The sequence below is a fragment of the Gouania willdenowi genome, chromosome 6 (genome assembly GCF_900634775.1).
Source record: "Gouania willdenowi chromosome 6, fGouWil2.1, whole genome shotgun sequence".
Lineage (NCBI taxonomy): Eukaryota > Metazoa > Chordata > Actinopteri > Blenniiformes > Gobiesocidae > Gouania > Gouania willdenowi.
In genome coordinates, this window is record NC_041049.1 from 3,156,126 (window position 1) to 3,170,527 (window position 14,402).

The window sequence follows — 14,402 nt, forward strand, 5'->3', positions numbered from 1 at the left end:
GGATGACGTCACCACTCGTCACACGGCATCGACAGTGCATGTAGACTCAGTTAGCGACACCTAGCGAAGCTTCACTGTGGCTTCAGTTACTAAAGCTTTAACCACAACAACAGCACACAACCAAGGTGAAATGTAGCATTAGCTTCCTTTTTTCTCTCTCCCACCGTCGTCACACTTTGGAAAATGAAGCGGCGTTAAAAGGAAAGAAGTGAAAACAGTTTGACCTCTGGAGTTTGTATACTTTTTAATAGTAACAGACGGAAACCATAAACGCATGCCATGTGCTGCTCTCAAACAAATACGTACAGGTATATACAGCGTCACTCAGTACCTGCTAAAACAAAGTGAGAAATAACAGCGTATAAACCGACTACACTACAAACTTAAAACAAAAGAAGAAGAAGAAGAGGAGGAGGAGGAGGAGGAGGAAGGCCAGCGATGGAAGAAGCAGCGGTGGATAAGTGAACAATCCTACAGGTGATGGACATTAAAGCATTAAAAAAATAAAGAAAATAATGCATATTGCACATACAGTGAAAGCTTAAACTCCACCAAATCTGCCGCCAGAATGTTCCCTCTTGGAGGAAGACGAAGAAGAAGAAAGAAGGAGAGAGTGTTTGTGTTGATAAAATGTAACAAAAGCACACGACAGGACGAGAGGAAGAGGAAAAGAGAGCGTGGCACCATAAAAACCTGGGAGAGCTCCTTCTCTCTCTCTTCTATACATCTAAGGCTCGTGGGTTCAATAGTTGTCGCTTCTGTAAACAGCAGTGGTTTTAAAAAGTGGCGTCGTGAAGGATGGATGGAGCGAGAAAAGAAAGAGAGAGCGAGAGAGTGGGATTAAAGAGGAAAACGTGTGATGTCTGCTGCAATTAATGTCTAGATGTGCAATTCCATTAGTCACTGCCGTGGGGCGCTATAGAGGGGCGTGGCAGGGGGCGGAGTCTACTTGGAAAGCTTGCTAATGACTCGAATGAGCGCGCCGTTCTCGTCCTTTAGTCTCTGGTTGTCGGATTTCAAGTCTGGAAGCGTCTGAAAGGACAAGAAGGGACGGGAAGAGACGCTCAGGATTAGATCACACAAATACACACTAATATACACACATACATACGGACAGGTTTAGATCACACACGCACACACACACGTCTCACTTATAGACACATATACTGTGTATATATATATATACAGTATATATACACACACAGTTCATTCACATTCACACACACACACATAAACACATATGTATGGCATATGTGTTTATATATATATATACACACACACACTTATATATACACAGATACGAACAGAGAGGCTTTGAGGACCTGTCTCATCTTATATACACACAATATTGTATACACATATATATGTACACACAAATAAACACACATATACATACATACATACAGAAAGGCTTCGACCACACGTCTCAACTTATATAAATTATGTACAATGTGGCCAGACCAGCCTGTCATTGTCCAATCTGGTTAGATCTCTGAGGCTAAGCAGGTCTGGTTAGTAGTTGGATGGAGACCACTGAGAATTCCAGGGGCCACAGTGGGGGACAGTCATTGTAGTGGTATCTGTCATTGGCCACGTTTACATGGGAGCTTTAATTCCTCTTTAAAGTGGAATAAAAGTGAATTTCTCTTTAACCTGACCTTGTAAACACAGTAAACAGAACAGGCTTCACTGGACGGCTGGCTCTAGGACCCAGAGGTGGAGTAAATGTGTCCCCGTACTACATTCACAGGCTGTAATATCACCAGTTTATCATTTTACCAGTTGTTAGAGCTTCTATCTTTACCACGGAGCAAATATTTATTCCTGGTGGATGTTTTCCAGAGTTTTACTGGACTTTTTACCAGTGATTAGTTCATATCTCCTTCCGCTCCGCGATCCAAACTGACACTGTGTGTTATTGTCGAGCTGCTGCTTCAAAACTACAAAATAAATATTGTCGCCGACAATAAAAGGTTTGTTGTGTGTTTTTCCTGACGTCACATTCTCCCCCTGTCCAATCAGAGCCTTCCCAACCCCCAGACCTAAAGCAGAATTATCTAAAGCCAAATAAACCTGTTTTCCTTGTAAACACGAAGCAGAAGACTTTCATTCCAAATGATTTAATTCGGAATTAAAAAACATCATGTAATTGTGGCCAATATGTCCTTGGGCAAGACGATGGCAGCCTCGCTTCTGTCAGTCTGCCCCAGGGCAGCTGTGGCTACAGTAGTAGCTTACCACCACTAAATGTGGAGTGAAAGAATAATGCCTTAATTCTGTAAAGAGCTTTGAGTGTCTATGATAAAGCGCTATATAAAATCCAATACATTATTATTATTAAGGTCAGTTTAAAGAGGATTTAACTTTTATTTTGAATTAAAGAGGAATTAAAGCTTCAATGTAAACCATCCATTAAAAACCTCCCACTTTTCTATAGCAAGACATAATTCCTAAAGGCACTGCACTAGTTTATACACAATTATATAAACACAGAAATCACACTTATACACACACACACACACACACACACACACACACACACACACACCACACACACACACACACACACACACACACACACACACACACACACACCACACACACACACACACACACACACACACACACACACACAAACGTAAGCACGCACAAAAAACAAACAAGCACACGCACACAAACACTCTTGTAGAGAGTCACACTTATAAACACACACACACGGTTAATCTGATGGTCAAAGGTCAAAGGTCAGATACACTCAGCCATGCAGAGTCTCAAAGTGAGAATCCAGGAAGTGGTCACACATGCCTCACAATTAAAGGAAGAGGGAAGTGGGAGCACTTCCTGTTCTGCTCTGACTTCCACTTCCTGTGCTGATGAACAGCTGACGTACGCTGACTGAACTCCTGCTGATGGGAAGCTAAAGGCAGCGTCTGCGTGCATCTATCTATATATACATAGATCTATCTATCGTTTAAACAGGAGCTTCATGCAGAGGAAACAACGTTGGACGCTCTCCTTTTAAACGTTTAACACTCAAACCAAACCAGTCTGAGCACATTCATCTCATACTGGGAGGAACTGGTTTGATCAGCTACAGCAACTGTGACGGGACGCTGACAGCTCTCAATGTGTGCAGCACCCAAAACTTAATACACAGAGTAACTAAAATACACTCAAGGACAAAAAGAAACACATGAAATAACAAAAATACACTAAAGGACAACAAAATTAAATAGAAATACAGAAAATGAACCAAAAAAGTAGATGAAATGACTCCAAAATCATGCAAAAATTACAACAAAATACAAAAAATGATAAAATTACACAAAATGACTCCAAAAACACACAGAGACAAAAAATAAATACAAAAAAATGACAAAACACAACAAAATAGAAATACACAAAATAACAAAAAATACAGAAAATGACTCTAAAAAACACACAAAAAAACAAAACTGAAAGCTGATAATGTGACCCTCAGATCAGATAAAGTCACGTTTGTGTTTATAGTTTATAGTTAGTGTGAAGGGGCGGGGCATAGAGTTGAATGAGCCAATCAGAGGTGTAGGTAACTAAGACTAGAACTAATGAGAAATGCTACGACTGAAACTATGATTAGTGACAAATAAATGTTTTGTCTTATTTACAACAAAATTTATTTAACAAAACAAATTGATTAATTTGGAATAAAAATGTATTTATTTATTTATTTGATTTAACTTAAAAAAAAATGGAAACAAATGTGTTTTATTTTTATTTAAATGACATTAAATTGATAAACAAGGATAAATCCTTATTAATGAATAGATTAACATCTTTGTTTAGTTGTGGCTGAACTGTAGGAGGAGAGCGTCCCGTTGGGAAAAAAAGCACTTACAGGGTAAAAAAACTTCCCCAACCTTCAAAATAAAATAAAAAAGAGAAAGAGGAAGCAGAGGGACGCAGCACGGCTGAAACACCTGCCTGTCTACGATCACCGTGGAGCATGGAGGAGATGGAGAGAAAAGGAGGGACAACAGGGACCATGAAAACAGGGAGGAAAGGGGGAGGAGTCAGAGGGCGGGGGGCGGCCGGCTGCAGGCCGACTCAGAGAGCCTCTCCACCACTCGGGCCAGAGCTCGGTTCTCAGCCTGCAGCCGTTCTTTGAGCTGCCGCAGAGTCTGAACCTGCTTTACCTGAGGGAGGCTCTGCAGGGGACACACACACACACGCACACAAAGACAGACACACACACACACACACACACACACACACACACACACACACACACACGACGACAGGGTTCATGAAAGACACGAGGAGTGGAGGAAGTAAAACAGACAGAATAGGGAGACGTTAGCGATGAGCTGCTGATCAAAGCTTTCTACATACTGCACCACCACACTTTATCCCTCACTTCCTGTTACCGTCCCACCTCTGGACCAATCAGAAGACTGTGTGCACGCACGCTGAGTGAACGGCGTCCAAACATCCTGAAATAGTTCAAATGTGTCTCCAAATCCTTCTCTTCTAACATTTGGAACAGGAAATCTGAACTCTGATCATTAAGCGTTTGTACATGTGGGTGTTACGGTTTAACTAGTGATCGTGTTATGTAGTGGTGACTAGTGTCTATTGTTAAGGACAGATGTGTGAGTGTTAAGGAAAGCTGTCAGTGATACAGTTCGACTGGTGACCGTGTCATCTTGTGGCTGATTATAAAACCACATGTAGTAGAAACAGTTTTTATTGAATTGTGATGAACTTGTGCAGTGACTTGTCACCACTTATAACAATCACCATTTGAACCAATAAACCCCATATCTGAACATTTTTTCCCCTTTTCAACAAATTTACCTCCTCATGCTTCCAACATGTTGTTTTTCTCCATCACTTAAGACAGGGGTTCTCAACCTTGGTGTCAGGACTCCATTTGGGGTCATGAGACACTGGGAGGGGGTCACCAGATGCCTTCAAGAAACTAAGAATCTTTTTGAACAATTTGAGCCCATTTTTACTTATTTTTACCTTTTTTCTGAAACTACACCAAACTCACCATATTTTAACCTATTTTCATCACTTTTTCTTGCCATATTTTTGCTCCTTTTAAGGAATTTTTGCAAAATTTCTCACATTTCTGACACTTCCTTCTCAAATTTCAATGCCTACTCAGCACATTTTTTCAATTAGCATGTGTTGATCACATGATCATGTGTAATCAAATTCAAGTTACTTTTTGTAGCCTTTCATAAACATTAACTAAAAAAATCTTTATATAACATGAATAAATAAATGTGATTATCACAGATTCATAGAACAATGGACCATCATTTTGCTGACTTCAGTGATGGACCCCAGAAATGTCTCCCCTTTATTCCCCCTTATTGTCTCCACATGACTGTTCAACCACCTTCAGTGGGGGTCCCCCTCTCTGGAACCGTTATTTTGGGGGTCGCGGGCTGAAAAGGTTGAGAACCACTGACTTAAGACAAACGTTTGTTTGATCACCAACTAAACTACATAACCACCTTGTGCATTACACCGGTAGAAAGTCAGTTTTCATGAAGTATGTGGAAAGCTTGTGTTTAAATCTGTGCTTCTTTGTGAGGCTTGAACTTCAATGAGTGACAGACAGAGAAGATCAAACCTAAAACTAACACGTCATGGACACAAACCTCCAAACGTCTGAATCTACAGACAGCCACAACATTAGGAACACCTCCTGGAACATGTGTTCATGTAACTCATAATAATGTGATTGAAATATTAAGCATAAAAGATATAAACAAATAAATGATAGATTAAAACAGATAAATATATTACTAAATGAATAAATAAAAAAGATTACAGCTAATAAAAATTAAAAACAGATTAAAAAAAGATTACAAAATCAATAGATAAAAATAAAAACCGTATTAATAGATAAATAAAAAACATTGAAAACAAAAAAATGGATTACAAAATTAAAAAAAAGTTAATTACAAAATAAACTGCAAATAAAAACTACAAAAAATACAGAGGACAAAAAAAGAAAATAAATAATAAAAGGATAACATTATAACACGATATTGGAAAAAATGAATTGATTTCTAATATATAATAAACAGATTAAAGAAAAAGATAAATAAAAAAAACATTTACTAAAAAATAAATAAATCAAAAAATCTAAATTATAAAATAAACAAAACTAAAATAATGAAATAAATATATTATAAAATAAATATATAAGAAGGTGGAGCACCAACATCCACAGCTCTTTTACCTATTTATTTTTTAATAAATGGACACTAGAAGCAGTGAGAAAACTCTCGTCCTGCAGTGGTCTTAATGTTTTGGCTGCTGTGTGTGTGTGTGTGTGTGTGTGTGTGTGTGTGTGTGTGTGTGTGTGTGTGTGTGTGTGTGTTACCTTCAGTTCCTCCTCCATCTCAGAGATCTTCCTTTCTAGAGCTCTTTTTTCCTGCCAGGATCAGAGAAGTGGGTTAAACTGGATCTGATGGGAGTGACTCTCTCACACACACACACACACACTGAGTGAAGAGGTGAAGGCTTCACACACGGTGTTTACGTTGTGACACACACATACACACACAAAATGTGTTCAAGCATCAACCGCTTCACACTCAGGCTTTGTCCACACGTACGCAGAGTTCTACGTCAAATAAAGCTGAAATAATTCAACCACTAGGGGGCGACATAAGGACATATAACTGGTTTACTAAATGTTTCTATTGATCTGGTCTTAGAGGACTATAGTGCCCCTAGTGGTGAAAACACACACTTTAGGCAGTAAATCAGTGATCTATTAAAAGCCGTTTGAGGAGAATATTTACATTGATGATATTAACTAAAGTCCAGCTCTACTACACATGTTCAATTGTGGTTCACACTTTACTAGTAGGGATGCACCGACACCACTTTTACCCAAGCCGATACAATACCGATACCTGTGTACGTGTACTTGCCGATACCGAGTATTGATACTTAAACCACAAACAAAAAATGTGGCCTAATACCATCAAAATGTACTTATTAGTAGATCTAGGTCTAACAAAACACATTATTATGCAACATATTTGTTTAATGAACTTTTAAAAATAGGACTATTTTACAGTTTTAGAGCCTGTGTTCCTCCATCTTGAAATCACATGATTGATGATGTCACACGGCCCCACTGCCTGTAAACATCCCATTGTTTTCTATTGGAGTGAAACATTCAGCCTGATTTTTACATCATTTACCAGCTTTTTAAGTCAAAATGACAACTTGTGCTGTGCTTGCTTGCTCTAAAAAAACCAGGAAAAGTTAAAGATGTAGATATAAATCTATTTTGTTTACAGAAAGAGGATAAAAACAGTTAATAATCTATGACCACAGGGGGCGACAGTTCCAACTCTGCGGTTTGATAATAGACAATGAAACAGAGAAGAAGAGCTCTCCTAAGGGACCTTTACTCTCTCTTAAACAGTGTGCTGACATGCTCTGGTGGCTGAAGTTAAGCAACTAAATCACAGACTGTTGAAGGAAAATTACGTCTATCCTCAGGGTTTGTGCGTCTTCAACCGTCCGTGATTTACTCACTAACTTCAGCCACCAGAGCATGTCAACGCACTGTTTAAGGGAGAGTAAAGGTGCCTTAGAAGAGCTTTTCTTCTCTGCTTTTCCCGATTATTTAGAGCTAGCACAAGTAACTATCTAAAAATCAGGCTGAATGTTTCACTCCAATAGAAAACAATGGGATGTTTACAGGCAGTGGAGCCGTGTGACATCATCAATCATGTGATTTCAAGATGGAGGAACACAGGCTCTAAAACTGTAAAATATTCACATTTTTAAAAGGCAATTCAATGAATATGGTGCAAAAATAATGTCTTTGTTAGACATAGATCTACTAATAAGTACATTTAGAAGATTTTAGGCCACATTTGTAAAAAGAGTGGATGATAACTTTAAGCAAAACACCATGAACTGGAAGACAGATTATATTTTCTTCTCTGCTTGTTACAGCAAATGTTCATTATTAGATACTTTTTTTTAAATGACTATAAAACTGATATTTTAAATTTGTTCACCATTCAAAACCATTGGATAGAATAGGTATACATTAACTATTACGAGTGTATCAGTACAGTATCGAACCGATACCGGATACCAGTATCGTTATCGGTGCATCCTTATTTACTAGTGAAGCAAAAAGCGCTACGCTACATTTCTAAGAATTAAAACCCCTCATGGTTCCGATCTGCGTCTACTCCAGCTATAAATCAATATTACAGTAAACAAACAGTGAGTATTTGCTCCCTAAAGGTTGGAACTCAGAGAGCTGAGAGGCCGTTTACGTGTGGACAGAAGGAAACGCGTCTTTCTGCTCAGACGCCAAAAACACTCACATCACCAGATCATTTATTCCACCTGTAATGCAGTCTGAGCCTTTATCAGGAACGTTTGGTTCTGACCGCTGACATGTTCACCTGCTGCCCTGGGATCACGGGAAAATCTTGCTTTTAACAATAAAAGGCAGTCTTTTGATACATTTTTAGCATTTAACTACTCCTAATGTAATTTTTAAAAGATTTCTCTTATCACTTATGTTTCTTAGAATTTTTTTTTTTGTAAATCTTTAAAAGTTCTTTAAATTTCTGAAAATATTTAAAAAAAAAAAAAAAAAAAAACAACTTTTTTTTTTTAAATTTCAGCATTTTCTCAATATAAAGATTTTACCTTTGAATTCAGAGTAAAATTTATTTTAAAGGAACTTAACTTTAAACTTCTTTAAATTTTTAATAAAAAAAAGAAAGAAAAAAAATTCAAATATAATTTCTGTTTAATTCAAATCAACTTTATTTATGTAGTACAAATTTTATTGAATTGAATTTGAATAAGATTTACTCATGGAGTGGATTAAATTATTGAGACTTACTGTATTTAGCATCTAACTACTAATAATATGGACTTTCCCCCTTTAAATATACATGTAAAAAATATAATTGTGTTTTAAATACAGGTATTAAATGTAACTGCTGGAACAAATTTTGTGTAAATGTTGCAATAATAATAACAATTTACTAGAAAATGGTCATTTTCATTTTTTTCTGAACAGTTGAGAAAGATTACGTGCTTTTATTTTAAAGATTCACACACAAAGTGGCATATATACTTCTACCAACAGGAGGCAGTAAATTACAGTTACATTTTTAACAAGATTCACTTTCACTCTTCAAATCAAATTTTGTTCATTATCTATGATTTTTTTTTAATGAAAATGATTATTGTTTGTTTAATGTTCTGGCTGAGCCATAAAACGCTCCAGTTTTTGCTCTTTAGTCGCATTAAAGGTGGAAAAGCTTCTGAAATGATTCTTCCTGGTCTTTGATCTTAAAGTTGTGACATCATCATGACATAAAAACTAGCGCTGAATCAAAAAAAAAACAGTGTGAAAACAAACGTGCAAATCATCCTCCCCGGCCTCGCCTCACACACATGTACTGAGAGAAATCATCTAAACACACACACACACACTGCTGGTGAAAGGAGGAGAGAAGGTGGCTGTGTGGGGCGATGGCGCCCCCTTTAGGTGAGACGACAGCCAGGAGCAGCAGCAGCAGAGAGACAAAGATAAACCCTGAAAGCTCAGGGCAGCTCATACCCACACCCAGCTGATACTGAGGCCTGCTCGTTCCCTTCAGACATAAAGCCAACGGGAGAGTTACTGCACCGTCACGCACCACGACACACACACACACACACGACCGAAACGCACACACACACACACACACACACACAGAGGTGACCGAAACAAACACCCACAAAAACAGTCGCCTGACAAAAAGGACAAGGACAAAAACACAAAATCAAAAACATACATGATTCCAAAAATACTAAAAATATGAAAAAACAAAACGACAACAAAAACACAGAAGATGACTATAAAAATATACATTCCCCTCCAAAAGTACTATAACGACAAGGTCAATTCCTTTGTTTTTGTTGTTTAAACAAAAGGTGCTCTGTCCTGTTTAACATCTAGATGTAAATACCATAAAAATAAAAGCTGGAATTCTGAACTTTTGTCTCATATTCATGTTTTGATCTGAAACCCAAATGTCTTCAGTAAACAACAAAAACAAAGGAATTGATCTTGCCGTTACAGTATTTTTAGAGGGGAATGTACAATGACTCCCAAGATGATTCCAAAAAAACAAAACACAAATATACAATTATATAATTAACAAAATAAGAGACACAAAATGACTCCACAAAACCCACAAAATGACTCCACAAAATGCTTCCAAAATATGCAAATGCTTCCCAAAATACATAAAACGATGGAATATACTATGATTCTAAACATACAAAAAAGAGAAAAAAAACAACAACACAAAACGACACCAAAACAGACAAAATTATTTCAAAAATAGACAAAAATGAAAACAAAAACACCCAAAAAAGCCAAAAAATAATGATTCCATACGCACACAAAATGACTCCAAGAAAACAGAAAAAGGCAACAAAAACCCACATCCCCACAACAAAAACACACAAAATAACATAAAAATACACAAAACGATGAAATACACAATACAATTCCAATTGTACACAAAAGAAGAAAAAAAAAAAACACAAAACAACACCCAAACACTTAAAATTACTATAAAAATAAGACAAAATGAAAAAAACACATACAATGGCAGAAAAATACAGAAAACGACAAAAACACACAAACAAAAAAAAACAAACTAAAAAACACACAAAATTATGACAAAATACAAAATGGCAGAAAAATACAGAAAAAGATGAAAAAAAAAAATACACAATGATTCCAAACGCACACAAAATGTCTGCAAGAAGCAACAAAAACACACAGAATGAGTCCAAAAACACACACAGCCTCTGTTCATTATTCTATGAATGTTGATCACGTGATCCTTGGTTTTGTGTGTGCGTCTCATGTGTAACAGATGTGTGTGTAGTATTTACCCTTTTCTCCATCTCCAGCTGCGATCGCTCAGCGTATCGTTCCTGCCTCTGCAGACACATCATCATCATCATCAAACACTGATAAAACAACGTGTGTGTGTGTCACAGTTCCTTTAGTGAGAACACATTATATATCTATATATTTATAAATATGTATATGGTGCAGTACCTGTGTAGCCTTCTCTAGCTGTAGCTTCAGGTCTGCCAGCTCCAGGTCGGTGTCACGTAACTGAGCTTTCAGCTTCTCGTTCTCAGCTAAGATCTGCTCGTAGAGCTGCAGAGGAAAGCCAGAGGTCAAAGGTCAGACCTGACACGACACACAGCTGCTGCTGCTGCTGCCACGTGATTGGCTGCACAACATACAAATTAACCCATGTGCTGATATCTAAAATATTATTTATGGAGCGGTAGCATTTTCTTTTTTTTTACCCATGCTAAAAAAATTCACACACAAACAAACCTTTTTGTAGTCAGTGGTGTCGTCCCGGTCGAGTCGGCTGGAGTACGGCCGTCGACTCTCGCCGTAGCTGCGGCTGTAAAAGCCGTCGTTGCGTTCTGAAGACGAAGTGCTTTCGTTCCTGCTTCAGAGAAAAGGAGGAGACGACGTTTAGAGAAACTGATGGAGTGAAATCAGATGAAAAGGAGGAGGAGGCGGAGTCACGTACCTGGACAACCTGTCGCTCTGTGAGGAGACAAAGAAGGAAACAGTCAGAGCTCCAGATGCACCAAAGCACACATTTTAAACGTCATCATCTCATGCACCTCACGTGTAATGTTGGTGAAACTTTAGGATCAAACGTGACGAAAATTGTAATAAACTTTTTACCTTTCAGATTTTACAAAAAAGCAGAATTTTCTGACTTTTATTTGAACATCTGGGCCTCTGGGCTGCAGAAAAACTGCCTAACGAAACAGATTTCAAATAAACTTTTGTCCAAATAAATAACGACTGAAAATCGGTATTTCATTTTATTAATTAGATATTGGCAAAAAATTCGCATTTTTTAATTTATTTATCTATTTGAGTGCTTAGAGCACAAATGTGAAACTTAAGGCCTGGGGACCAAATCTGGCCCTTTAAAACATAAAAATCAGCCCGCAGAGAGATGTAAGAAACACTGAGAAAACATGAAACATTGTGTCAATAAGTATTGGTTGTAAAGAGGCGTAAAATATAATAAAAACAAAAATATTTTATTAAGATTTTATTACCTTTTATTATCTATTTATTTATAATTTGTTTCTCATTTAACCTTTTAAGCCCCAGCCACTTTTCTCTGAAAATTCACATACCCATAACAAATAACATTTTTCTAAGCTTCTACATGACCTACACGACTCATTTGATGTGAAATTTTGGGAATTTGTGATACTGAGTGACAATAAATTAGGTTTTAAATACAGAAATCTGTAGTCGGCCCAAAAAAAAAATAAAGCTCTACATTAACAGGGTATATGTAGGAATCCTGAGGTTAATTTCAATACCTTTTCAAGACTTTTTTAAAAACATTTTCACAAAAAACGTGCACACACACATTTCTTTAGATTATAAACAAAAATTATTGTTTGACCTCATGTTATATAACTTAACTTTTGGGCAAAAATGAAGATGTATTATGCGCCTGCACGCATTTGTTTATGTATTTATAATTTAATGTATTTTAGTGCTCTTATTTTGGTGATGGTGCAGTACCTTGTTCCCCTGTAAAGGTTGATGATAAAGCAGGAGTGGATCAGATCATCAGTGACAGTAAATCACTTACCTGTGGCTCTCCTTTGGTGCTGCCCTCCTCTGAGTCCGACTGCTGGTCGGGGTCGTTTTCGTCGCCCTAAAGGTGGAAAAGAAACATTTAACAACGCTTTAAAAACTAAAGACTGGATATGAAGTGATCAGTTTCTCACATCTTGAGTCCAGAAGGAGACGCCGGTGGAGCGTCTCTTTTCTCGGGGCCGCCTGCGATCCCGGATGGAGCGAGGCTGGGTTTTATCCTCGCCTTCCTTCTCCTCCTCTTTTCTCTCCGTTTCTGCACGTTAAAGAAAAAAATACGTGAAATGTTGCCACAACAACACTCCTGCGTCTCCGGTGGGAACGGACCTTTGTCTGCGTCCCTGGAAGAGCGGCTGTAGGACGAGCTGATCCCTGTCAGGCTGTTGGGTCGGTTCAGGCTGCTGGAGGTCAGCGTGGAGTAGGAGGAGGTGGATGTGGTGGAGGTGGACGGAGGTCGGTAACGCTGCCGGGCACAATTCACAAGAGTAAGAATTTAATACTTGCAGTAAGTATGGCGTTAGATTTGTGCCACAACTATGAACAAAGACAAATATAATGAGTGAGCAAAAACAGAATTCTGCACAAGAAATAAAACTGCAAGCAACCACAATGTGTGTGTGCAGACATTTTGCACCAGCAAATACATTTTGCGCAAATGGAAAATATTTCTGCAGGAACAAAAACAAAAACTGTGTGAGAATTAAAGTAATTTTGCGCTAAAAAAAGACAAATTCTGCACAAGCACAGACAAATTCTATATCAGAAAAGTAAATCTGCTCGAGCAAATTGTGAGGGAACAACAAAAATTTTACTTATGCGAGAGCAAAGACAAATTTAATGAGAAAAAGGAGAAATTTTGCATGAGTAAAAACTATTCCTGCACGACTAAAGCCAAATTCTCCCTGCGAAAAAGACAAAGAAAAGAAACTGTGCAAGCATCCACAAATTATGTGTGCAAAGCTAGTTTCTGCTCGTACACAGTTTGTAGCACACAGTGTGTGACAACAGCTCAGGGTGTGTAAAGGCATGTGTGTTTGATGGCAAAATGGTAAATTGACTTTTTTTAAATGCGCTTTTATAAGCACAAATTAGTCCCAAAGTGCTTTAGGATATCAGCTAATTCCCACACCAATCAGACAGAGCTGCCATCCGTGGCACCAGTCAACCATTGTTATGTTACGGTTGTTTCTAATGCCGTTACATCAGTGTGTGTTACGTGATAAAAGAATGAAACGGTGGTACCTCCTCAAAACTGCGGTACTTGGATCGATAGTCGTCCTCCTTGGTCTCCGCCTCCTTCCTCTCCTCCTGTTTCTCCTTGTCCTGCTTCTCCTCTTTCTCCTCCTCGCGAGGTTTCACGGGGCGAGTCCGGCCGATGGTCTTCTCCGCCTCCTGCAGGTCGGTCAGCGTCACGCCCTGAAACGCCACGTGGAAATAACGGTCCTCAAAGATCACGTTCATTAAATTTTATGAATTTGATATTTTTTCCTAATTTAAGTGAATACTAAAAACATTTTATGTGGCATATCATTAATATCTAATAATATTTAATCTAATTTTTTACAAGCAAGAAAAAAGTTGTTTTTTTTTTACTTAGCATTATATTAAAACCACTTTGTGTTCCTAAATTTGTTTTAATTCAAAATAATTTCATTATCATTACAGTTAGAATCTACAAAAT

The 14,402-nt window shown here is 37.8% G+C and overlaps 1 protein-coding gene across 1 annotated transcript in view; it reads right to left on the reverse strand.

Moving 5' to 3' along the window:
- Positions 1-227: 227 nt before the first annotated feature.
- The window catches only part of ppp1r12a (protein phosphatase 1, regulatory subunit 12A), a 73,567-nt gene continuing 59,392 nt past the window's right edge, over positions 228-14,402 (reverse strand). Inside the window, 10 exon segments of the mRNA XM_028449399.1 lie at positions 228-1,032; positions 6,386-6,436; positions 10,954-11,001; positions 11,123-11,227; positions 11,414-11,534; positions 11,619-11,635; positions 12,717-12,782; positions 12,856-12,977; positions 13,049-13,184; positions 13,964-14,137. Coding sequence (XP_028305200.1) covers positions 946-1,032; positions 6,386-6,436; positions 10,954-11,001; positions 11,123-11,227; positions 11,414-11,534; positions 11,619-11,635; positions 12,717-12,782; positions 12,856-12,977; positions 13,049-13,184; positions 13,964-14,137 — 927 coding nt within the window. The 3' untranslated portion in view covers positions 228-945.